This window comes from Rhincodon typus, chromosome 14, assembly GCF_021869965.1.
Source record: "Rhincodon typus isolate 14 chromosome 14, sRhiTyp1.1, whole genome shotgun sequence".
In the NCBI taxonomy this organism is placed as follows: Eukaryota; Metazoa; Chordata; class Chondrichthyes; order Orectolobiformes; family Rhincodontidae; genus Rhincodon; species Rhincodon typus.
Genome location: NC_063345.1, coordinates 18,633,432 through 18,660,054, shown reverse-complemented (window position 1 = coordinate 18,660,054; position 26,623 = coordinate 18,633,432). Strand labels below are relative to the sequence as shown.

The following is a 26,623-nucleotide window of genomic DNA, read 5'->3' as shown; positions in this document are numbered from 1 at the left end:
CGCTCCAATCCCAACCTCACCATAAAACCTGCGGACAAGGGAGGTGCAGTTGTAGTGTGGCGCACTGACCTCTACATCGCCGAGGCCGGACGCCAACTCTCCGACACCTCCTCCTACCGCCCCCTTGATCAAGACCCCACCCCTGAGCACCAAACCATCATCTCCCAAACCATCCACAACCTCATCACCTCAGGTGACCTCCCACCCACGGCCTCCAACCTCATCGTTCCCCAACCTCGCACTGCCCGCTTCTATCTCCTTCCCAAAATCCACAAACCTGAATGCCCTGGTCGACCCATTGTCTCCGCCTGCTCCTGCCCCACCGAACTGATCTCCAACTATCTCGACTCCATTTTCTCCCCCTTGGTCCAGGAACTCCCTACCTATGTCCGTGACACCACCCACGCCCTCCACCTCCTCCAGAACTTCCAATTCCCCGGTCCCCAACACCTCATCTTTACCATGGACGTCCAGTCCCTCTTCACCTGCATTCCCCATGCAGATGGCCTTAAGGCCCTCCGCTTCTTCCTGTCCCGCAGGCCCGACCAGTCCCCCTCCACTGACACCCTCATCCGCTTAGCCGAACTCGTCCTCACCCTCCAACAACTTCTCTTTCAACTCCTCCCACTTCCTACAGACAAAGGAGGTAGCCATGGGTACCCGCATGGGCCCAAGCTACGCCTGCCTCTTTGTAGGTTACGTGGAACAATCCCTCTTCCGTACCTACACCGGCCCTAAACCCCACCTCTTCCTCCGTTACATTGATGACTGTATCGGCGCCGCCTCGTGCTCCCACGAGGAGCTCGAACAGTTCATACACTTCACTAACACCTTCCACCCCAACCTTAAGTTTACCTGGACCATCTCTAACACCTCTCTCCCCTTCCTGGATCTCTCTGTCTCCATATCGGGCAACCACCTAGAAACCGATATTCATTTCAAGCCCACCGACTCCCACAGCTACCTAGAATACTCCTCCTCCCACCCACCTTCCTGCAAAAATGCTATCCCCTATTCCCAATTCCTTCGCCTCCGCCGCATCTGCTCCCAGGATGAGGCATTCCACTCCCGTACATCTCAGTTGTCCTCGTTTTTCAAGGACCGTAACTTCCCCTCCTCGGTGGTCGAGAACGCCCTCAACCGTGTCTCCCACATCTCCCGCACCTCATCCCTCACACCCCGTCCACGCAATAAAAACCAAAAAAGAATCCCCCTCGTCCTCACGTACCACCCCACCAACCTCCGGATCCAACGCATCATCCTCCGACACTTCCGCCATCTGCAATCTGACCCCACCACCAAAGACATCTTTCCCTCCCCACCTTTATCTGCTTTCCGGAGGGACAACTCTCTCCGTGACTCCCTTGTCCGCTCCACACTCCCCTCCAGCTCCACCACACCCGGCACTTTTCCCTGCAACCGCAGGAAGTGCTACACCTGCCCCCATACCTCCTCCCTCACCCCCATCCCAGGCCCCAAGAAGACTTTCCACATCAAGCAGATGTTCACCTGCACATCTGCCAATGTGGTATACTGCATCCGCTGTACCCGGTGTGGCTTCCTCTACATCGGGGAAACCAAGCGGAGACTCGGGGACCGCTTTGCAGAACACTTACGCTCGGTTCGCAACAAACAACTGCACCTCCCGGTCGCGAACCATTTCAACTCCCCCTCCCATTCCTCAGACGACATGTCCATCCTGGGCCTCCTGCAGTGCCACAACGATGCCACCCGAAGGTTGCAGGAACAGCAACTCATATTCCGCTTGGGAACCCTGCAGCCCAATGGTATCAATGTGGATTTCACAAGTTTCAAAATCTCCCCTCCCCCCACCGCATCCCAAAACCAGTCCAACTCGTCCCTGCCTCCCTAACCTGTTCTTCCTCCCACCTATCCCCTCCTCCCACCTCAAGCCGCACCTCCATCTCCTACCGACCAACCTCATCCCGCCCCCTTGACCTGTCCGTCCTCCCTGGACTGACCTATCCCCTTCCTAACTCCCTACCTACACTCACCTTTCCTGGCCCCATCCCCGCCTCTTCGACCTGTTTGTTTCTTCTCCACCTATCCTCTCCTCCATCCCTCTTCTATCCGCCTCCCACTCTTTCCCTATTTATTTCAAAACCCCCTTCCCCTCCCCCTTTTCTGATGAAGGGTCTAGGCCCGAAACGTCAGCCTCTCTGCTCCTATGATGCTGCTTGGCCTGCTGTGTTCATCCAGCCTTGCACCTTGTTGTCTCGGATTCTCCAGCATCTGCAGTTCCTACTATCTCTGCACTCACAATAAGGTAGGTAAAATCCTTGGTCTTTTATAGGTGTAGTACCTGCAGCAGGCACTGCCTACCTGGTGGCGCTGCTGAGCCATGAAGAATGGCCAACCAGCAGCTATCAGTAGACAGGATTTCTGCTCCCCTGGGTCCTTGATCCTGGTATCAAGGGCCACCGCTGCCCAACTCAGTACTGGCATTTAACTCAGTTGGTCATCCTCAGAAAAATTAGGCGATGCGCATGGATGCTTTCCAGCTGGCAGGTAGGAAGCCCACCGCCTCCATCAAATACTGCCCCTTGTGTGCGAGCAGTAGAGATGAACAAGATCTGACTTGGCTGTGATATTCTGACAGCAACTATTTACATTTATCACAAAATCAAAGAATCATGCAGTAGTGAATGAGGTCATTTTGTTCATCATGTCAATGCTGGCTCTTCAGTACAGCCATCTGATTAGTTCATCCCTTTTCTGCATTTTAACAATAGTCTTGTAAACCTTTTCCCTTCAAGTTTTTATCTAACTCTTTTTAAATGTTACGATTGAATCTGTTCCCACCTGTAAAATTATTTCCTCATGCTACCTCTCGTTCTTTTGCCAATTACTTTGAATCTTCTGGTTGCTGATTTTCATAGACCATAGAATCCCTACAGTGTGGAAACAGGCCCTTCAGCCCAACAAGTCCACATTGACCCTGAGAGCATCCCACCCAGACCCAACTCCCTATAACCCACACATCCCTGAACTCTATGGGTAATTTAGCATGGCCAATCCACTTAGCCTGCACATCTTTGGACTGTGGGAGGAAACCGGAGCAAACCCACATGGACACGGGGAGAATGTGCAAACTCCACACAGACAGTCACCCGAGGGTGGAATCGAACCTGGGTCCCTGGTGCTGTGAGGCAGCAGTGCTAACCACTGACGCACCATGCCACCCCAATACAACAGAAGTTCTATTCCCTGACCAGGAATTGAACCCGGGCCGCGGTGGTGAAAGTGCCGAATCCTAACCGCTAGACCACCAGGGAAATTGCCACTGGAAATGGTTTCTCACTATTTACAAAGTAAAATCACTCATTACTTCGAACATCTCTGAGCAATCTCCTAAGTTATTTTTCCTCAAGAGAGAACGATCCCAGTTTCTTCAGCCTTCCAACTTAATTGAACACCCTCATTCCTGGTAGCATTCCAATAAATCTCCTCTGGACCCCTCTAAGGCCTTAAAACTTTCCAAAAATGTAATGTCCTGACCTGCTTGTAATACTAAAGCCTAACAAGCATTTTATAAAAGTTCAGCACAACTTCCTTGCAGGAGCCAATACGTACACATAAAAAAAATCCATATGCCAATGCATTATTCACTCTTGTATTAATCACTTTGAATTATGTAACCATGCTTTTACTTCTTTCCAATGAGTGAATGCAAATGGTAGTGTTGCATCTCATGATGGGCATTGAAGAAGAAATCCTGACCAAAGAACTGCATCGTGGGAAGACACACCAAATCTCTGCAAAGTAATTTCCAAACACCAATGTTAGAGAATATGCCCCCGTTTTTCTATGACCATGAGGACAGAAGAGTTGAAGATAACACCTTAGACTAGCAGCCTGTGTTTCTTCAAGCAAACCTTGAAGGGGGGTCCCAAGGACAATATATCTGAGAGAACTGCGGATGCTGTTAATCAGGAACAAAAACAGAAAACTGAGTTCTGAGGAAGGGTCACCTGACCCTAAACGTTAACTCTGATTTTTTTCTTCACAGGTGCTGCCAAACCTGCTGAGCTTTTCCAGGACATTCCAGATCCTAGCCAGTTGCTGCATAGGGAAAAAAAAAGTTCCTCATGTTGCCACAGAAAGGTAAATGCACTTTTAGACATATTAAGAGAACGGCAGGGTGAGGAAGGAAAAAAAAATTTGTACAACCCTTTGTAGAAAACATTGTGTTTTCAGGGGCAGTTTATAAGGGGCTAGAATTTCAACTAGTAGAGTTATATGTTCACAGTTCATAATTACTTAGCTGTTGACTGAATCTATTTTTTTTTAAATCACTCATGTGGGCATCACCAGCTGCCCAGCTGTTTATTACATATCCCTAGCTGGACTGAGAAAGTGGTGGTGAGCTGCCTTCTTGAACCGCTGCAGTCCCTGTGCTGCAGGTTGACCCACAATGCCCTGAGGGAGGGAATCCCAGGATCTTGACCCAGCAACAGTGAAGGAACAGTGATGTATTTCCAAGTCAGGATGGTGAGTAGGTTGGAGGGAAACTTGCATGTGTTGGTCTTCCCACTTATTTGCTGCCTTTGTCCTTCAGACGGAAGTGGTTGTGGGTGTTTATTTATAATAGATAGTACCTCCTGCTAAGTATAGAAGTCTGGTCCATGCTTTCTGTTAACTTGAGTCTAAAAAGTTTGGTAAATTGGGAAAGTATGCAAACTTTGATAAAATCTTTAACTTTTATGACAATTCTGGGAGTAGCAGGGTTTAATTTCCAACACACTATCCTGGTGAGGTGCGACACATCACAATAGTGACTACATTTGAAAAGAATTTCATTTCATATAAAATGCTTTTTGATGATCTGAAGTAAAGAAAGATACAAAGTAAATTAAAGCTCTTTCTTTTCTTCCTTTTAGCATTCCTTCTCACTTTTACCCTGCTCCTATAGCTTTCATCAGTTGACTACAACCACAGGAACCTCCCAGGACTCACACCCACACTCATGCAATCCAGTTACTATTCCCCCTTTAAAGGGATGAGCAATATTTCACCCGAGTTCTCTGTCAATGCCACTGTCTAGAAGGCCTGTGTTTGAGGCTGAGATGGTTGTTCCACTGATATTTCCTCCCTCCTGTCTTTGATAGCTGCATCCCAAGAGATAATTAGAATGAAAGGAATTTGCTTCAAAAATGTCAGAAGCGTCTCTTCTTCCTTTTTCTTTACCTGAAAGTTGCCATTGTGATTGTTGAACAAAGGATCAAAACTTCTGCCTGGATTGGGTATTTTTGGGATGATTATTACCTTCAACCTGCAAAAAAAAGCAATGGGTTAGACCTTAATTTAAATAGAAAACTAAGCAGGATATATGGATGAATCTTGTGCCAATTTAACTGGCGATTTCTAGGAAATGTGCTTGTTTCATTGAGTGTTATCACTTTACATTCAATAAACCAGTGATAATTATTGGGCATATGAATGAATTCTTCTAATTCTGCTTCTATGTCAATCTGAATCATCCGTATATCAGCACAGATACAGAGGTATTGTTGGAAGATGGTGAAGGAGTCAGTGAGACTAAACGAGTGGTAAAGGAGACCTTTACCACTTTTGAAGAAAACCAAAAGTAGTTCACAAAAATCAAAATGTAGTCCTCAAGAAATTTATATGTAGAGCCTGCCTCCTGTGTTTTTGCAGTCTGAACCATAAGGCCATTGGAAGAATGATGTGAACATATAAAGCTAGTTAACTATATGAAGTAAAATAAGGTGAGGGCATTGATTATTTAAGCACATATAAAGGGAAACATATGGACACTGGAATGGGGAGAAGAGTTAGGAAATATATATTTATAATATTCACCTTCTGGATAAATCTAAATTGAGTAAAAAGTGACTTCTGATCTCTTCCTTCATCACATTGTTGTTAGAGGTTCAACAGAGTGGAAATGTGAACCAAAAGACCAACAGAACGTTGAAGGGAGGGGGAGCGGACACAAGTGGTAATGGGTCTAGACAGGTCATCAAAATGCCTGTCCTGATGTTTCTCTTGGATGTCTTTTCCTTGGAGCAGAGGAGGGTGAGAGGGATCTCATAATTGAACTGTAATAAATTATGAGGGACATAGATAGGGTAGATAGGAAGGAACGTTTCCCCTTAGTGGAAAGATCAATCACCGGGCGCATAGATTTAAGGTAAGGCCCAGGAGGTTTAGAGGAAGTATGAGGAAAGTGTTTATCATCCTGAGGGTGGTGGGAATCTGGAACTCACTGCCTGTAAGGGTGTAGAGGCAGAAACCCTGATAACATTGAAGAAGAATTTAGATGTCCACTTGCGATGCCAACGCATTCAAGGCTATGGGTCAAGTGCTGGAAAATGGGATCAGAATAGTTAGGTGCTTCATTTTGATTGGTGCAGACTCGATGGGCTGATGGGCCTTTTTATATAAACCTCTATGACTGTGTGAGAGTAGCAAAGGATGATGTTTGGAAACATTGACAATTAAGAGGCTAAAAATGCTGATGAAGACAATCAATCTTAAGAATTGTACTGGTCACAAGAAGCTTTAGTCCCATGAAATATGTATTACTGGTGAATTTGTTTAACTTTACTGTGTTAGATAATGATTATACATCAATAATGTATGGAACAGATGAGCAACAATATTATCCAGATTGACTCCATACCATAAGATCATGATTTATGTAAGTTCTACTTATTTTAAGGTCTGGGGACAACAACACATTATAATCATTAAAAAGAGTGGTGATTCCATACAAAGTCGCTGGAGTACGCCACCTTACAACTGCACTAAAAAACTCAGTGAAACTGGACACATGATAAAAATAAATATTTTTAGAAAGTCAGCAGATCTGTAATTTACCCAAGAAACTTCCACTTCCTCTTAACAAAACCTAATGTTTCTAATCAGAAATTTGGAGAAGTATTAATAGCATCAGGTGATCGGGTGAGAGTAAAAATCAAATGGTCTTAAAGGTGCACAATTTGCTGACTCCTCCAGTCAAAGATTAAAGGTTGCTAAAGGATTTATGGATAATGATAGCTGGCTCATTGTAAGGATAAGTGCAAAATATGAAGTCTGTAAAATGTAGCACAGTGGTATTGTAAGCTTTTCATTAGCATATGATTATGATGAGGTAGTTATCATTTTGTATGTGCTATCCCTCTAAAGGAGCACATCACGAGAGATACATATCCAGTTACCTTTTCAAGCCTCAATTGATCTTTTCTCCACTACACACTCAGGTAGTGCATTCCAGATTCTAAGCTACGTGGAAAATGTCTTTCCCTCACGCAAACACGTTCCTACTGATGAGGCTGTTCTAGCTGTCTTTGTAGCACTCTGACAGCTAAAAATGAGAAATATTATCCTTCAGCTTAGGAAGATAAGAGAATGGAAAAGATTATTGAAAATACTCTGTGAAACACTGGCTCTTGTGGAAGCAGAGATTATGGAATTCTAGTTGTCAAACATTATCAGTGCATTTCTACTTGAGAATGTATAAAGACAATATCCCCATTGAATTTTGTGTACATGATTATTCCTAATGGGATAATGTATATGCTGTAAAAAAACTGTGTGAGGAAAGATTAGATATTGCCTTGCTGGCTTTAAACAAATGGTGGAAAGAAAGAAAATCTCTAAAATTACATGGATCATTCAAGTCATCAACTGTTAGGGATCCTATTCGATGGCACATCTCAAAGGGTAATGTTTTATACAGAATATGCAGCTTTGTTTTGATTTGTTTTTGAAATTTTGGCTGTACATTTAAGCTCTAATTTTTATTTAAAGATAGAGAAGGGAATCTGTTAACTGCCCATTAGCTTTATGCAGGTGATGGCATGTACAGGGGATTCATTTATTGCCCTGTGAAAAGGAATGAACTGAAACAGTGGTTATTGGGTGATAAGGTACATGTTTGTTATCATAGAAAAATAGAGGCATACAGCACAGAAAAGGCCCTTTAGTCCATTGACCTACCTACACTAGTCTTAGTCCCACCTTCCAGTACTTGGCCCATAGCCTTGAATGTTATGATATTTCAAGTACTTATCAAGTACTTTTTAAAGGTTATGAGATTTCCTGCCACCAGTACTGTTCCAGGCAGTGCATTCCAGATCCCCAACACCCTCTCAGTGAAAAATTATTTCCTCAAATCCCCACTAAACCTCCTTAAAATTATGCATCATTGTGATTGATCCTTTGACTGGGGGAATAACTGTTTCCTATCCACCCTGACCATGCCCCTCATTATCTTATATCTCAGCATTCTCTGTTCAAAAGAAAACAAGTATTGGCTCGTTGGTCTAGGGGTATGATTCTTGCTTAGGGTGTGAGTGGTCCTGGGTTCAAATCTCAGACGAACCCTGTTTATGAGCGGCATGGTAGCTCAGTGGTTAGCACTGCTGCCTCCACCCTCAGGTCACTGTGTGGAGTTTGCACGTTCTTCCTGTGTATGCGTGCGTTTCCACCAGGTGCTCCGGTTTCCTCCCACAGTCCAAAGATGTGCAAGTTAGGTGGATTGGCCATGCTAAATTGCCCCGTGGGGTCCAGGGATGTGTAGGTTAGGTAGGTTAACCATGGGAAATGCAGGGTTACAGGGATAGGGTAGTGGGATCGGGCTTGGTGGCATGCTCATCTGAGGGTTGGTGTGAACTCGTTGGGCCGAATGACCTATTTCCACACCATAGGGCTTCTAAGTAAACCTAAGCTAATCCATCCTCTCTTCATAGCTAAAATGCTCCTCACCAGGCAGCAACCTGGTGAATCTCCTCTGCACCCCCTCCGACACAATCATGTCCTTCCTGTAGCAAGGTAACCATAAATGCACACAGTACTCCAGCTGTGGCCTAGCCAAAATATTATACAGCTCCAGCGTAACTTCCCTGGTCCTATAATCTATGCCATGATTGATAAAAGCAAGCAACCCCCTTATTAACCTGCCTGCCACCTTCAGGTATCTAAGGACAAGCACCCCAAGATCTCCCTGTTCCTCTGAGCTTTCTCGTGTCTTACCATTCATTGAATACTTCCTGGTCTTGTTACTTCTTCTAAAGTGTATCACCTCATACTTTTCAGGATTAAATTCCAACTGCCACTGATCTGTCCACCTGACCAATCTGTCTATACCTTCCGTTAACCCAAAACCTTTTTCCTCACTGTCAACCACCTAGCCTAGTCTTTGTGTTGTCTGCAAATTTACTTATCCTCACACATTCTCCTCTATATCATTTCTGCATGTGACAAACAGTAAGGGACTCAGCACTAAGCCCTGTGGTATGCCGCTCTACACCCATTTCCATTTACACAAACAGCCTTCTACCACCACCCTCTGTCTCTTACCTCTAAGCCAATTTTGGATGCAACTTGCCAAATTACCCAGGATCCCATGTGGGACCTTATCAAAGGCTTTGCTGAAATCCATGTAAACGTCATCAGCTACCCTCATCTACACACCAGATCACCTCCTCAAAAATCTCAATCAAATTTGTTAGGCATGACTTCCCTCTGAAAAAGCCATGCTGACTGTTTCTGATCAAACCTTGCATCTCTAAGTGGAGATTAATTCTGTCCTTCAGAATATTCACCAATAGTTTCCCTACCACTGATGTGAGACTCACTGATCTGCAATTCACTGGTTTATCTCTACCCCACTTGTTGAAAAATGGAACCACATTAGCTGCCCTCCAGTCCTCTGACCCTTCTACTATGGCCATAGAGGAACTAAAAATTTGGGTCAGATCCCTGTAACTTCCTCTGTCATTTTCCATAGCGGCGTGAGATACAACTCATCTGGACCTGGAAATTTGTCCACTTTTAAGCCTGTGAAAACCTTCAAAGCCTCCTCACTTCCAAATTCAATCTGCTCAAAAACCTCACAATCCCTGTTTCCAAAATCTGTACCTGCATCCTTTTTCTCCAGAGTGAAGGTATTCTTTTAACACAATACCAATATTCCGTAGTTCCATACACAGATTGCCTTCTTGGTCCCTAATCAGTCCTTCATTTTCCTGGTTATCCTCTTCTCCTTTATATGCTTATTAAATAACTTCTTTTGTCCTTAATTTTACCACCAGTGTTTTTTCATGCCCCTTCTTTGCTGGCCCAATTGCTTTCTTAAGTTCTCCCCTGCACCTTCTATATTCCACTAAGGCCACTGTTGACAGAGTCCCTTTGTATCTGCTAAAAGCCTTTTTTTTCTTTCTTATCCGATCCTAAATATTTCTAGACAGCCAGAGTTTTGTGGACTTGCGCTGCCATGCTTCACTCTAAAGGGGACATGTTGGGCCTGTACTCTCCCCACTTTTTGTCCCCCACCTCCCCTGTTCTGCTGTAGATTCTGTCACAAATAACTGTTCCCAATCTACATTGGCCAGATCCTGTCTTATTTTAATAAAATCTGCCTTGCCTTAATTCAAAACCAATTGCACATCATCTTTAACCTTTTCCATTACAAGCTTACATTACATGGCGTTGCGGTCATTGCCATTAAAATGGTGGCCCCCTCTTACCTTGAACATCTGTCCAGTTTCATTCCCTAGATTCCCCCACCGTCCCTTGATGGACTTTCTACATATTGACATAAACAGCTTTCCTGAATACATTTCACAAAATCCAAGCCCTCCAAACCCTTTACACTATGATTATCCTAATTTGTGTTGGGAAGTTCAAATCCCCTCATACTATTATGTTATTATCATTATTTTTACACACCTCAGTGAATTGTCTACATATCTGCTCCTCTGCTGCCCACTGACTGTTTGGGGCGCCTATAATACATTCCCAACAAATGTGACTGCCCCTTTTTGTTCCTAAACTCTACCCACAAAGCCTTTAAGTCATTTCTGATATATCATCCCTCCTCACTGCAACTGACTCTTTCGTTTTTTTTATATCCTCCTCTGTCTTGCTTATATACGTCTGTGAAAAAATACTTCTAAAAGTGTCTAAAGATTGGGTCCAGTTTATTGCCTGGTGTTTCAGAGAATAATATTTTTTCCTCATGATTATGTACTTGACACCCACTCAACCACTTCATATGGTAGGTATATCAGATTAGAATATCAGCATGGAGAGAATCACAAATTCATGCTTCAACTCAACATCCTGTGTGTGTATTTATGAAAATGGCTATTCAATATAGCTGTAGTCAGAACTGAAAAGTGTCAAATAATTTAGTATACAGTCCATGGCATGCTATGCTAATAGAAATGTGCAGTTAGTGCATTCTGGCACTCCTATGGTAGCAGACACTTGTAAAAGATGGCAAAATATAACATAGTGTTTTATGAATCATAATATTTGTGGGATTTGTACTATTGGTACTCACCGTTCATTCTTTGTGACAATAACAACAAGTAACATTAATCCAAGAAGTGAAAGCACTGTGATTATAGTACGGAGACCTGCTGAACCCTCTGTGAAACAAAACAACAAAGTTCCATCACTTTCTGAAACTGTTAAGTATCTAGTTTAATTGTCAGCACAGTTTTCCTGCTGGCCCTTACCCTAATTAAACACTTTCTCCCACTTTGCTGATCACTTAGAAGCTAGAGAGGGTTCAGAAGAGATTTAATGTCATAGAAATATACAGCATGGAAACAGATGCTTCAGTCCAACTTGTCCATGCTGACCAGAAATATTAAAATAATCTAGTCCCATTTGCCAGCATTTGGTCCATGTCCCTCTAAACCCCTGCTTATTCATATACCCACCCAGATGCCTTTTAACTGTTGTAATTGTACTAGCATCCACCACCTCCTCTGGCAGCTCATTCCATACACACACCACTCTCTGTGTGAAAAAGTTGCCTCTTAGGTCCCTTTTAAATCTTTCCCCTCTCACTTTAAAACTATGCCCTCTAATTTTGGACTACCCTGGGGAAAAGATCTTGACTATTCACCCTATCCATGCCCCTCATGGTTTTATAAACTTCTATTTATCAGGATGTTGCCGGGTATGGAGGGTTTGAATTATAAAGAAAGGCTGGATAGGCTGGGACTTTTTCACTGGAGCATAAAAGGTTGAGAGGTGACCTTATAGAGGCTTATAAAACCATGAGGGGTATAGAAAGGGTCAATGGTTAGTGTCTTTTTCTAGGGGGCATATTTATAAGATGAGAGGAGAGTGATATAAAAAAGACATAAGGGGCAAATTTTTATGCAGAGGGTGGTTCGCATGTGAAATGAAGTTCCTGAGGAAGTGGTGGATATGGGCACAATTACAACATTTAAAAGACACTTAGATAGGTATATAAATAGGAAAGGTTTAGAGGGTTATGGGTCAGGACTAGTGGTGGGGGTGGGGGTGACTACTTAAGTTTGGGATTACGTTCAGCATGCACTGTTTGGACCGGAGGGTCTGTTTCCGCGTTGTATCATTCTATGACTTAGGCTGAAAAGTGCATTCGGAATATAAAGCACTGTGGGAAGATTTTCTCCTCTCTCTGCTGCTTCAGCCTTTTTCTGTGACATTGTCACCTTTCCCTTGCCATGCAGTATTTAATTGCAGAAACTTAAAGACATCCTCCAGATTCTGCTAATCAAATGCAGCGACGTCAAACAGTTAGACGCAGCACGCTGATGATATTTTCTCAACATTTTCTGAAGCATGCTGTGTCCTTTTGGGGCAAGCCAGTTCACACAATTCCTATCTCAGGATGATAAAAAGCATCTTATTTTGAGGATCAAGAAGATTAATTTAAATAGATCATACTGAAGGTTTTTATTCTACTTTCCCAGGCACCTTCTCTCCAAGGATTTTTGGAGATAGTGAAAAATGTTTCATCAGCAGCTGCTTTTACATCCTTTCTGATTTTTAGTTCCATGTGGACATTATCTGAACACCGTTTTTCAGAGGTCTAGTCTATTACATTGTAAACCCGCTTAATTTACCTGACTGGGTGTGATCTTTTCTCCACTGAATAGCTGGGCTCCACTCACTCCACAGCTTAGCGCTGGCACAATACTGGTTAATCTTACTTCGCACTTGAAAGGTGTAGAATTTCTCTGGATCTACACTTGACAAAACATACTTTTTTTGCGCATTGATGACTTGCACCTAGATGAACAAATTCAGAAAAAGTAGCATGTAATCAGAAGTGAAGATAATATTAAAATCTCAGTTCATAGGTAAACAATGTGTCTCCAAGCTGTTGCTATTTACACTGACTGGCAAGGAACTCACTTCAGATCACCATTTTCTCACTTCCTTAGTAACCAGTTGTTCATAACACAAGGAGGAAGGGACAATCTAAGCTCCTGCAAGTTGACATTCAATCAAATTCCACCTTTGTTATCAACATCAATCACTCTGACCTCACCTCTGGAGTTCAGCACTTGGAGAAAGTCTGTTCTGAGGCCAGGAGCCAACTGGCCCTGGTTGAAACCAAACTGAGTGTCAGTGATCAGGTTATTGCTGAGTAAATGCTGCGTGAGAGCACTGTCAACAAGCCCATCCATCACTTCGCTGATGATTTGAAGGTTAATGGGGCGATGTTTTGCTGGATTGGACTTTTCCCGCTTTTTTTGGATGGGACATAATTGGGCAAATTTTCACCTTGTATGTAATGCCAATGGAGCACTTAGGTTAAGGTTACAGCTAGGTCTGCAGCATTTTTCTTCAGTAATATTGCTTGTATTTTGTCAGGGTCCATAGATTTGAAGTACCCAGTGCCTTCAGCAGTTTCTTGATATTGCATGGAGTGAATAGAAATTGCACTTATGATGCTGGGAATCTCATGAGAAGATTTACCTGGATCATTTACGGAGCACTCCTTGGCTGAAGCTGATTGCAAATGCTTCAGCCTTCTTTTATGTTCTGAGATGTGCTAGGCTCCCCCATCGTTGCTGAGGAGGATATTGGTGGAGCCTTCAACTCCTTCTAGATGTAATTTTTCAACCCTATTTACCACTTGCTGCAGCAGGGCTTTGATCCATTGGTTGTGGGATCACTTAGCTCTGAGAATTGCATTCTGCTTCACTAGGTTGACATCTCACTTTTCAGGAACGCTGGTGTTGCAGATAACATCCTCAAACGTTTACACGAGACATTTGCCTTCAGTCTCCTGAAATGACCTACAAAAAGCAGCTTAATCCAAGCTGAAATCAGGAACGTAGGAGATCTTCATCCTAATACACAGTGACAAAGGGAATAATGTCCATAAGGACTCTCACCAACTTTTAGAAATGCACCATAGAAAGCATTCTATCTGGGTGCATAGCAGCTTGGTACAGCAACTGCTCTGCCCAGGACCATAAGAAACTACAGAAAATTGTGTACCCAGCCCAGACCATCGAGCAAGCCAACCTTCCTTCCGTTGACTCCATAAATTAAATCAAATCAAATCAAATCATGTACTATAATATTTGGTTCCTAAAACAATAGCTACTATTCTCTGTTTATAAGGTATTTGTTAGTAAATATTATCAGTCCTGTTGGTCATTGTCACATTGTACCTGCCAATCTTTATCCTTATTACTGCGGTGCCGGACTTCATACATTCGACATTTCAATAACTTTGCTGGTGGTTCCCAGCTCAAAAGGAGTTCATTGTTTTCCGACATATTCAGCGTCAGGTTTGTAGGAGGATAGAGTTTCACTGAAAAGCATGAATTGAGTTTTTGCTGTTATTGAAGTAGAATATTTCAAGCATTTCAGAGAGTGATTCTTTCAGAAAAATAAAATTATAGTTCAATGAAATTGGAGCAAGTGAACTGACTGAGGTTCAGGAGTTATCATAATTTCTAAACAAGAAACAAGGGAGTAAATTCAGAGGAAAAGTAGGATAATGTATCACACCCTACTCAGTCAATCTCTGCATATCTCTTCTGTTTCAGTTTAATGAGGACACATTTGATCCTCGGAAACCCAGTACTCACTGTAACCAGTACAAAATCTACTCCACAGGTTTAAACATTACAAGTACTGCAAAGTAAAGCAGTTTAATGTAGTGGAAGTTGGTGCTACAGAAACGTGAGACCTTCAAAGTTTTGGGAAAGGGCCAGTCTCCATTTCTGGGACAGTGCACAAGGGCTTCCCTGCTGGCAAGAGCTCTAGCACAGGTGTGGGATGTATGCTGCAGAAGCTATTGCTGCAGGCAAAATGGAGCATCAAGCAGCTTCTTTAACGTAGAGTGCACTTGTCAAGATACAACTTAGCTTACAATAACCGTTCATTCCTAAACATCCATTAAGAAGTGTATAAGCCTCTAGTACAAGTTACAGCAATTGAACATAATGGACGCCATTTTTTATTGGCACTGATTTCATGGTCATTATCAGACTCTTAATTTCTGATTTTTAAAAAACTGAATTCAAATTCCACCAGCTGCTACGGTGGGAACCAAACCCAGGTCCCCAGAACATTACCTCCGGCTCTGGATGAAAAATCTAACAATAGTAACACTGGGCCATCGGCTAGATTATTAGATTTTCTACCTTGGTTCTGCAGCTGGAAATTGCTCCTAGACGATATATTTCCTGAGTCATTGGATCCATTTCTGTAAATGTTAAAGTCTTCAAATTCGATAATTTTGTCTTTTGAGAAATAGCAACCAACATTATAGCCATTTTCTTGGATGTAGTTCATACATTCCTGTTTTGGTTTTGAGGTATACCTATATGGGATGAGAAATTTTTTTTTAATAGTACCTATTTCTAACCTGGAAATTCAAAATCAATCACAATGCTGTATCTTTCTGAAAATTGTCACATGCTCAACAATTACTTAAAGAAAAAGGAACCTGGATTCATAAAGCATCTTTCACATCTTCAGGAAATTATTTTACAGCCAATTAAGTACATTGGAAGTGTAGTCAGTGTTGTAGGAAATACAGCAGTCTATGATACATAGCATACTCTCACAAACCAGATAACCTGATTTTTTATTATTTGTTGGGTTGGAGGATAAATATTGGCTGGGTCATGGGGTAGGAGTATCCTACTACTTCTTCAATATAGTGTCAGGAATGTTATACCCCAACCTGAGACAGCTGATGTCTCATCTGTAAGATAGTACCTTTGTGATTCTTTGCCTACATTAAGTTTCAACATAACGTTACAGATTTTCACATGGAGCCTCAGTTGAGACCATGTTAGTTTACAAAACTAATGTCTGAAGTGGCATTATCAGGAATGCATATTTAATGATTTTTAATCTTAATAATAAAGCAATGTTCTTCTATTTTCTACCTTGTTTGCTAAGCTGAGAGGTTTAACTCTCTCACTGTCACATGACAGTGACCCAGTAATGATTTCATCTTAAATTTTCTCCCAATTCACCAGTTGAGGACCCTGTTCTTCATTCAGTACCTGCATGTAATACTCAAAGTGAAATAGCAGTAATTCCAATATTCTGATTGGACACAATTGCAAAGTAAGCTGTGGGAAGTCATTACAAGTGTCTAACTTCAACAAAAATACATAGATTTGAGAAGATACGTTCAGAATATTTGGAAATTTAGTCCAGGAATAAGGAACTATCCTAACAGTCAGTCTCATAGTGCAGCACAGTGGCTTAGTGGTTAGCACTGCTGCCTCACAGTGTGATGCTCTTCAGGAGGCTGAATGGCTTGTTACCACACTGTAGGGACTCTTTGAGCCAGAGAAAATTTAAAAAAACATAGTTTTGATAACTCTGTGACTCTCAATATGAGTTAAGAACAGAGTGGATGCATTTAAAGGGAGGTCTGTTAAGCATATAAAGAAAAAAGGAATCAAAGAAACAGCAAAGACAATTGGATGAGTAAAGACAGAGGAAATTCAAGCAGAGTTTAATTACTGGCATAGACCAGTTGGGCTCAATGGCCTGAGAAGCTAAATTAAAATTTTAACTTTTGAAGATTATCTTGCAAAGCCCATTAAAAAAAAAATAGAGGACCCGAGATAACAAGATGTAGAGCTGGATGAACACAGCACGCCAAGCAGCATCAGAGGAGCAGGAAAGCTGACGTTTCGGGTCTGGACTCTTCTTCAGATCCTGCTCCTCTGATGCTGCTTGGCCTGCTGTGTTCATCCAGCTCTACACCTTGTTATCTCAGATTCTCCAGCATCGGCAGTTCCTACTATCATAGAGAGGACCCCATGGGGTTAACAATTCATAGCATCATTGACTTGCACATGTGCGATGCCAACAGCATGGGTTCAATTCCCATCCTGAAATTCCTGTTGGATTTAATAGTGAGAATTTTATATCTATGGCCTACAGTTTTCATCAGCCACAAAAAATGCAGACACTTTCTACAGGCTGATCATTACCAAAAATTGGCAAGGTGTCACTTTTATGGAGATTCACACAGGGTATGTATATGCAAGACCTCACAAGTTTTCGCAGACAATTGGTCCAAACCCACTTCACTAACTATGCACCGCGCCCTTATGGCAGTCCGCTCATTTGATGGTAGTCCAATTTTCCCACTTGGTGGAAGTGTTTGCCACTGCCGGAATGTCCCAGGATTCCTGGTCTGGCGCTATATTTAAAAGGCAGTTGTGTACCCAGTCAAGTACTGTCAGTCTGCAGCCACTGTGCTTGATTCATGACCTTTGTCCCGATTTTTCTATTAAGGGGAAATTGGCACCCTGCTTTGCAGACAGGAATTTACAACTCCTGATGGATAGGGTGTCAATCTGGTCTAAGGTTGCCAACCGCGTCAGTGTGGTTTCAACGATCTGGAGGAATGCCCAGCAGCATTGCAAGATGGTCAATGACCTTCTCTGCCCTGCCAGGGTAAGGGCTATTGTCTTCTCTTTGCTACATCACTCTCACTCTGTCTCTGCTACTGCAGCCACCTCTAATGCTCTGCAGCCTCTCACTATAGCCCACAACATCTTGCCTCACTCACTTTCAGCCAGCCCAGGGCTCCATCTGCTCATCCTGCATGACCCCTGTGCTGCTCGCTCACTCATTCAAGACAACTCACCCCCTGCACCAGTATTAACATCTGTGCCACCCACTTTCATCGTATTCAGTCTTACTCTTTCTCTAATTCAAGAAGAAAACAGTGCATAGCAGAGCGAAAGAGCCTGTCTCGGAGGTGGGGTGCCTGATACTTGTCTGATATCCTTATGATCCTCATCAGTGATGACCAGGACCACTCCTGGGAAGGTGTAGATACAATTATGTTTCAGAGCCAATTAAAAAGCATTGACCATTCCCATTACCCTCACTGTGAATGGGTGCTAACATGTTCGAACTTCTACTCTTTGACAATGACACTTTCTGTCTTTTGTCTCCTGCATGCACCAGCTGCATTACCACAGTTTCCACAGTCAAGAGGGTGATGCCACAAGATGTCTCTTCCTCCAGCTCTGAGGAAGATGCCATGGATCTTTCAGACAATGTATCAACAAAGCTGTGTCCTGCACCACTGCCCAGCTCAGATACTGACATTGCTATGGGAAGGTTAGCTAAAGTGCAGTTGGGAGCACAGTCTGGTGAGCACATCACCACCATATCTCTTCTGCTGGCTGAGGAAGAAACGCCCCAGGTCTCTGACATTCAGAGAACTGCCAGAGACCTCTGGTCCAGGCAGGAGAGGACCCCATGGGGTTAACAATTCATAGCATCATCGACTTGCACAATTAGACACAGGAGTAGCAGGCAGCTTTATCGAGGGCACTGGGCAACATGACTCAAGGCTGCAAAATGCAGTCAGGACCCTGCTGCCTCATTCATGCAAGTGTCTGGATAGGACCATGGACATGTTTTCAGAGTCTACTGGAAACACACACAGACTTGTACTCAGGTTAGCTGAGTTGACTGAATGGCTAGTTTGCTATGCAGAGTGATGTCAAAGCATGGGTTCAATTCCTTTACCAGCTGAGGTTACCATAAAGGACTGTCCTTCTCCACTTCCCCCTCACTTGAGACATGGTGACCCTCAGGTTAAATCACCACCAGTCATCTCTGACTAATGAGAGAGCAGCCCTATGGTCTGGTAACTCTATGGCAACTTTACCTTGGTTTTCTTCATCAGCTATGCATGTGCAAAGTTTGTCTAGCCAAGTTGAAGGAGAACTGAACTATCTTTTGTGTTACATTGTATTTTATGGTCCAAGGTGTGAAGTTAGCAGCTCCTACAACAGGTGCGGGCTATGGGAAATTGGCAGGTAATTACTACTTTGGCAATCAGGGTAAAACTTTTCAGATCCCAGAATATTGCCAGTGCATCACGGACATTAGTGGAATTGATTTGTAACGTTGCATGATATGGTTAAGTGTACTTGAGTCAAGGATTGGGACTCTGCACAGTAGCTTAATGTCTAAGATATATAATGTGTGTATATATGCATTTCATGCTCACTGGTAAATTTCAGCTTTAGTATGTGGATGTCTGTATAACTCCATTGCTGTTTGAAGGGCCTCACATTGCTCACAAATGAAGACCCCACCCCTCACGGAGCAGAACATTTACCCTGCTGAGTCCAGGTGTGATGTCAGCCATTTCTAGCTCCATTGCTGACTTGTAATCTACAGCATGATGGAAGGAAACAAGGGTCATCCCTCAAGCAGTGAGTATCAGGCTCATCCTCTGATTATTGGTGAACCCCAAATGTACATATTCCCTCTTGGTAACCCTTTCTGTCAACCCCATTGGCTTTGAACATCACCAAGTTCTTACCCAACCCTCTATCTAAATCTTCATTCCCCCTACTTTACTTTCCCAGTCCTAGGCATATCATAGAAACGTAGAAAGTAGGAGCAGGAATAGGCCACTTGGACCTTCGAGCCTACACTGCCATTCATGTGATCCATATGATCATGGCTGATCATCCAACTCAATAGCTTGTTCCTGCCTTTCCCATTGTTGCGCCCTTTGATCCTTTTAGCCCCAAGTGCTAAATCCAACTCTTTCTTGAAATCATACAATGTTTTGTCCTCGACTGCTTTCTGAGGTAGCAAGTTCCACAGGCTCACCACACTCTGGGTGAAGAGATCACTCTTCATCTCAGTCCTAGATGGTGTACCCTGTATCCTTAGGCTGTGACTCCTGGTTCTGGACTCCCCTGTCATCAGGAATATTGTTCCTGCATCAACCTTGTCTAATCCCGTTTGAGTTTTAAAGGTTTCTATAAGATCACATAGAATTCTTACAGTGTAGAAACAGGCCCTTCGGCCCAACAAGTCCACACTGACCCTTGGAGCATCCCACGCAGACCCATCCCCCATAACCCACCTAAGCTACACATCCCTGATCCACCTAACCTGCGCACCTTTGGACTGTGGGAGGAAACCAGAGCACCCGGAGGAAATCCACACAGACACGGGGAGATTGTGCAAACTCCACACAGACAATCGCTTGAGTGTGGAATTGAACCTGGGTCCCTGGCGCTGTGAGGCAGCAGTGCTAACCATCGAGCCACCATACCGCCCCAACTGCCTCATATTGAGTCAACAACCCAAATATGGTCGGTATTCCCAATGAAAAGCCAGTGTACAGCTGACTGTTAATGACACCCACCACTGCCCTTCCATTTCCCTTCAATGCTCTATTATCTCATCTCTTACGTATTGAGCTGCCTCACCTCTTCACAATGTAATCCCCTCTGTTTCCCAGAATGCTGCCTCCAATCTCCACAATTTAAGTTCCCAGCTTCCCTTCCGCAGTACTGGATAGCCTCCTTAACTTTTAGCCTCAAGACTGACTGTGGCCTATCCCAATGAATGGGTTAGACAGACAGCGCCAAACAGTGACCAGACTCCTGACCGATACCTGTTCAGCTCCCGACACTGTTCCCGTGAATCCCCAAACAGGTTACAGTAGACCTACAGGGTTGGCCATGGCTCACTGCATGTATAGTAGAGGTACAGATCCCCTGACTGGACTGCTGTTAGTGGTTCACAGACTGTATCAAAGCCCCTGGGCTGATAGGAGAGGCTGCCCTTGACTTACTGTGCAGGGATCCCCTACCTGAACAATGCATCCTTTGCTGTGACACGCCTTAGATTTTGAGACATGGCTGTTAGTTTGAAGCATTTACAGTGCTTTTGGTGCATGTGCAGCTGGCACATGGTGCAGGTGTTGAGACCGATGTCACATGGTGCCACATAGCAACTTGTTCACCTCCTAACTGATCGCTGCCATCAAGTGTGACAAACTGCCTGGACTCATGTCTGCACTAAAACGCAAGGCAACACAGAAGGACTGTGAGATGGTAAGAACTGCCAATGCTGGAGTCAGAGTCAACACAGTGTAGAGCTGGAGGAACACAGCAGGCCAGGCAGCATCAGAGGAGCAGGAAAGCTGATGTTTTGGGTCGGGACCCTTCTTCAGAAACGTCCCGAAACGTCAGCTTTCCTGCTCCTCTGATGCTGCCTGGCCTGCTGTGTTCCTCCAGCTCCACAGTGTGTTATTACAGAAGAACTGTGAGCCTGTTAGCTCTGGCTGAGGGGACGAAACACAGAAAGGCAAGGCAGATTTGTTGTGATCATCCAAGTAGGCACAAAGTGAACGAACAAATGAGAATCCCTGAGTCTGGACCTGAACTTACGGTAGGTGTCCATCCCTGCAGGAAGCGTCCTTACAACAGCCAGCCAATGAAAAGTGCTAGTGAGCTTCAGAGTGAACAGTGAAGTATAGAAACAGGGCAATGGATTGGAAATGTGTCATGATGATGCAACAAGGCTTGTGTCTATCAGATGCCAATGTCTACAGATGTGGGGTGTATGCAGCCCCTGCCTATAGAGTGTGCCCTGAGATGCTGATGCTGGCTCAACAACATGGAGGTCCTTTGGAGCAAGTGGTGAGCTGGAGCTGTCAGGTATCCAGAATTCTTGGAGAATATATTACTGCGTATTAACAAGGCAAGATAAACAATAATGTGGGTGATAATGAAGGATCATAGGCATTTCACCACTCACTAATGAGAATCTCATCTTGTCCTTAAATATTTGATTGGAAAGTGGGACTTTATGGTCTTGATGTCAGGATGCTCCATGCTGGTCCTCTCACCTGGTTTTCCCAAATTTCTCGCCATGGGCCAAGTCATTCCGGGGCTGGGAAGATTCCACCACACATGTTTAAGTGAACAACCTGCGTTAGTATTGTGAAGACCTTCATGCCACTTCTCAGCTTTCTATTTTCTAGAAAGAGAGGCCCAGACCTCACTCCCACTTCTTCCACTACTGACACTCAGTAGCAGGGGTGTGTACCATCTACAAGGTGCACTGCAGAAATTCACTCAGGCTCCTTAGATAGCACCATCCAAACACATGACCACTACCATCTAGAAGGACAAGGCCAGTGAATATGTGGGACCGCCGTCAACTGCAAGATCCCCTCCAAGCCACTCACCCTCCTGACTTGGAAATATATCACCCTCCCTTCTGTGTTGCTGGGTCAAAACCTTGGAATTCCCTCCCTCACAGCACAGTAGGTGTACCTACATCAAATACGCTGTAGCAGTTCAAGAAGGCAGCTCACCATCACCTTCTCAACAGCTTTACAGGGTAGGCAATAAATGCCCAACCAGTGAAATCCACATCCCATGAATTAATTCAAAAGAAACCTAATTCTTAAAAATATCAAAGGTAAACATTTTATCAGTGCCCACAGTTTAAAACATGTTGGCTGCATTTTGTGGCAGATAACTTATTTAACATTTGTAAATAGGCAAGGTTGGCTACCAAAATGAATAAATGAAAATTAATCAATTTTTGTACTATTTTTTGATATGAACAATCAAAAAGACTGACCATTATAAATCAAATGGCCTCATCATTCAGCTGAAACATTACTTCTGTGGTTACAATATAATGCATAATTCTTTAATTCCTGAGAACACAGAATTCAACCAGACTATAAATTTGTAAAATAATAGTATCCAAAAGATGCCTTTGTACATAATGTAAGAGATTTGTGGTCTTTTCAAGATTAAAGAGGATTTTAATTGTAAATCGCTAGTCACCCATAGCAATTGTCTGTTTAAAATTTGTGAAATAATAAATTTTGAATTGGCACTGTGTCAGTTTAGCCCAATGAACTAGTCTTAATATATCAGCACAATCTAGATTGAGAGTTGAACTAAATGTTTCCTGTTACTCCTTTCCATAATCATATCAATGGCTGTTGACATTTTGCATGTTCAGTTTGTTTCAAAACACTTTCCAATCTTTGATGTTAAAAAGGTTTCAAATCTGAATCTCTTAGTTCAGTTTATTCTGAGTAATTTTGAGGGAGACTGAATGCTCACTGCTCTGACATCATGCAGGTTTCATTCTTTAACAGCATTGAAGTTGCATACTTAGCTTAATATGGAGAGAGCTATAGTCTGCAACAAACCCATGTTTCAATTGACCTTCCAATATTCACTGGGGTAGTTCACAGGGACCTTTACTCTTCGCCTGTATCTAACATAAGGGTGTTTCATTCTTAGCAAAAATTTGTAGAGTTCCATTTCTCAGTCACAACATTATTTACCAAAGTGTCAACAGTAATATATAATTTTACAGCATGGAAACAGGACATTTGGCCCAATTGGTCTATACCAATGTTCATACTACACAAAACCATCCTGTCTCCTTACATCTAAATCTCATAAAATATGTTTTCCTCCCTCCCTCCCTTATATACTTATCTAGCTTTCCCATAAATCCATCTTCACTCTTTGCCTTAACTACTCCAAGCAGCAGAAAACTTTATTTTCTAACTATTCCTTGGATTAAAAAAAACTCTTGAATTTCCTATGGAATTTGCTCGTACTTATGTTCTATTTGTGGTTTGGGCTTCTCCATAAATGGAAACAGCTTCTCTGGGTCTACTCAATCAAAACATTTCATGATTTTAGGTTTCGTTATCAAGTCAACTTTCTCTCCAGCTTAGTCTGTACATTATAACTTGTGGCTGCAGAGCTGGGACATACTGCAGAGTTAGTGTATATATTGGGTTTGATTTGGGATTTGAAAAGATGGAGTACCAGTTGAAGTATAAATTTATTACAAAGACAGAAATTGCTGGAAAAGCTCAGCAGGCCTGGCAGCATCTGTGAAGAGAAATCAGAGTAGACATTTCAGGTCCAGTGAACCTTCCTCAGGACGGACCCCTCCCCAGTTCTGAGGAAGGGTGACCAGACCCAAAACGTTAATTCTGATTTCTCTTCACAGATGCTGCCAGACCTGCTGAGCTTTTCCAGCAACTTCTCTTTTTGTTTCTGGTTTACAGCATCCACAGTTCTTTCGGTTTTTATAAATTGATTACTTTTGGTGAGAAGAATGGAAAAGTAAATTTCATTGTCTGCACGTTAATGTGAAGGTTCAGAAAGAGAAATGTTGCGTTATTCTTATTGTGAGGCTGATGATGAACTTTAACAGCACGGCAGTATGCATTTTGCTGGAATATAAGGTGCTGTGTATAATTTTGCTCTCCTTATCTAAAAAAAGGATGCAATACTTAAAGGGATTGCAACAAAATACTAGCAGATGAGTTCCTGGGATGAGATGGAGAAATTGAATGAAATGAGTCTTTATTTTTGAAAATGCGACATGCTCTCATTGAAATGTATAAACCTCTCAGAAGGGTCAGTACTGAGAGGCTGCTTCCTCCCAAATGGAGAGATCCAACTGGAGAATGGTGCCTCTGTACAAGGGTTTAGAGCTGAAGTATCTTACTTCAGAAAATCTTTCGAATTCTCTACCTAGAGGGCTATCGATGCTTAGTTAATGGGTATTTTTTAGGACTGAGACTGAAATCAGAGAATTAAAGAATACGGGATGTGGGATATGGCAGGAAAATTGAATTAATGTTGTGTTGAGTCATGCTGTCCTTGAGTGGTGGAGCAGACCTGAGGACCAGAATGATCTACTCCCACAGCCATTTCTCATGTTTTTATTATGATCTTATGCTGGTGTTATTTCTTAAAATAAGTAGTAGCTTAATTATTAATGACCAGGAAGGAGCTATAAACCTCCACCTTCTGTCCCCTTTATTATCTAACTGAGATCAGTTCATTGAACTCTGAGCAGAGTTGTAGTGCAAGATTATTATTGCCCCACACAGTTCAGTATCCCAATTGGAAGTGTATTCACTGGTCAAGCTCTTGGAGAAACTTTGCTTCCTTCTGATCAGTAACAACATCCATGGGATCTGCTGCTGTGGTGTACATCTGAATCTCAGAACAAATACACAAAAACCTGCAAACCCCTTCACCCAATCAGCAGACTCACCAATAAAACAGGGTGCTGTTTGGTTCCCCTTCAGTGTGGTTCCATCTACATTCCATAAATTCCTCATTGTAGACAATGCAATTTAAATCTGAAACAAAAGCAGAACATGCATTAACATACTGTGTCTAAATGTCTCAAATTCAATCAAATATAATTTCACCTACAAACTGGTATTCTTGAATATTTTGATTTTTCTCACATTGGATTGGATTGGATTGGATTGAAGTGAGAAAATTTAAGTTAAGTCTGATTTGTAATATTACATGAGTCACTTCCTCAATTGTTGCATTTCCAGATGGTTTGCCTTAAACAGTTATGCTCCTGGGCCAAAGTGGGTGAATTGGCTCTCCTTAGTTATTCACCCACCCCTTTGTTTGGTCACTGCAAGGTTAATTGTTTGTGAAAAGTGGATAGTTGATCATTGTAGCCATTGCAGTAGATGTCACCAGTAGCACTGACTTTGGCATTTGAAGTCAAATATAATATTGTTGGCATTGTACATTGATTGAAACTCTTTTGTCCTGATTCCTATTGGCAATGGCTGATTGGTGGCACTTGGAGTGGGACAGAATCTTTTCCATTTCTCTTTTTTCTTTTCTCTCTACCTGCAGAGCAGATGTGTTTAAATGGCTGTTCTCAGAGTTATGCCCCTCACAGCACACTAATCCATCAAGCCATTAACGAACACAGAAAAGAGTTGAAGTTCACCTTTAACCCCTATTCCTGTATATTCTTCAAAGGGGGAAAACACAAATATGTCTTATGTATAGATGGCATCTTTCTTTGACCATCAGGTTAACAATCTGAGATACTTATAGAAAATTACAAATTGAATTTATGAAGCACTTTCTCCCTTTGAAGCTTCATTGATACCTCATCAGGTGTGACATTCCAGAGCCACTTTCTCCAGCAGCCGCTGAATTCATATGTGCAGTCAACCCTTGGCTATATGTCCTTTCAGTAAAGAAACACACATAATTAAAATTTGAGATGTCCAAAGACATTCTAGGGTTATGATTTGTGATCATGACACAGGTTAGATCATTGCACTTCAGAATGTGTGGAGTAATCTCACTGGGAATATAACACGAATCCTTTGTTTCCTTGATTTGTTAATTCATTAGCAATATTAAGCAATTTGTTTAGGTGATAAACATTAATGATAAGATTTTATAATTCTGTTAAGATTGATCATCAACTCACTCCTGTCTTGTTCACTGAATCTTGTGAAACTCATCAACATCAAAATATTTCACAGATACCTTTTTGGAATTTTTAAAATAACTCCATTGTCATCTTGAATAAACATTGACAAGTCCCACAGGAAACTTTCTAATGTCTTGAGCTGTTTGTCAGGCCCTTTTACTCTATTAATTTCCCATTATTTACTTTGCCTTTCTGTTACTTATAACTGTTTTCTTGAAAATACAGGTTGGCCGTTATCTATAAATATTTGCAG

At 42.6% G+C, this 26,623-nt stretch overlaps 1 protein-coding gene across 1 annotated transcript in view; it reads right to left on the bottom strand.

The window, feature by feature from the left end:
- The window catches only part of LOC109930496 (cytokine receptor common subunit gamma-like), a 29,427-nt gene extending 3,026 nt beyond the window's left edge, over positions 1-26,401 (bottom strand). The window contains exons 1-7 of the mRNA XM_048605281.1: positions 26,368-26,401; positions 25,165-25,252; positions 15,444-15,622; positions 14,463-14,605; positions 12,900-13,065; positions 11,336-11,423; positions 5,209-5,293 (exon numbers count right to left, since the gene is read on the bottom strand). Coding sequence (XP_048461238.1) covers positions 5,209-5,293; positions 11,336-11,423; positions 12,900-13,065; positions 14,463-14,605; positions 15,444-15,622; positions 25,165-25,252; positions 26,368-26,401 — 783 coding nt within the window. The remainder of the gene's footprint in view (positions 1-5,208; positions 5,294-11,335; positions 11,424-12,899; positions 13,066-14,462; positions 14,606-15,443; positions 15,623-25,164; positions 25,253-26,367) is intronic.
- Positions 26,402-26,623: the final 222 nt, after the last annotated feature.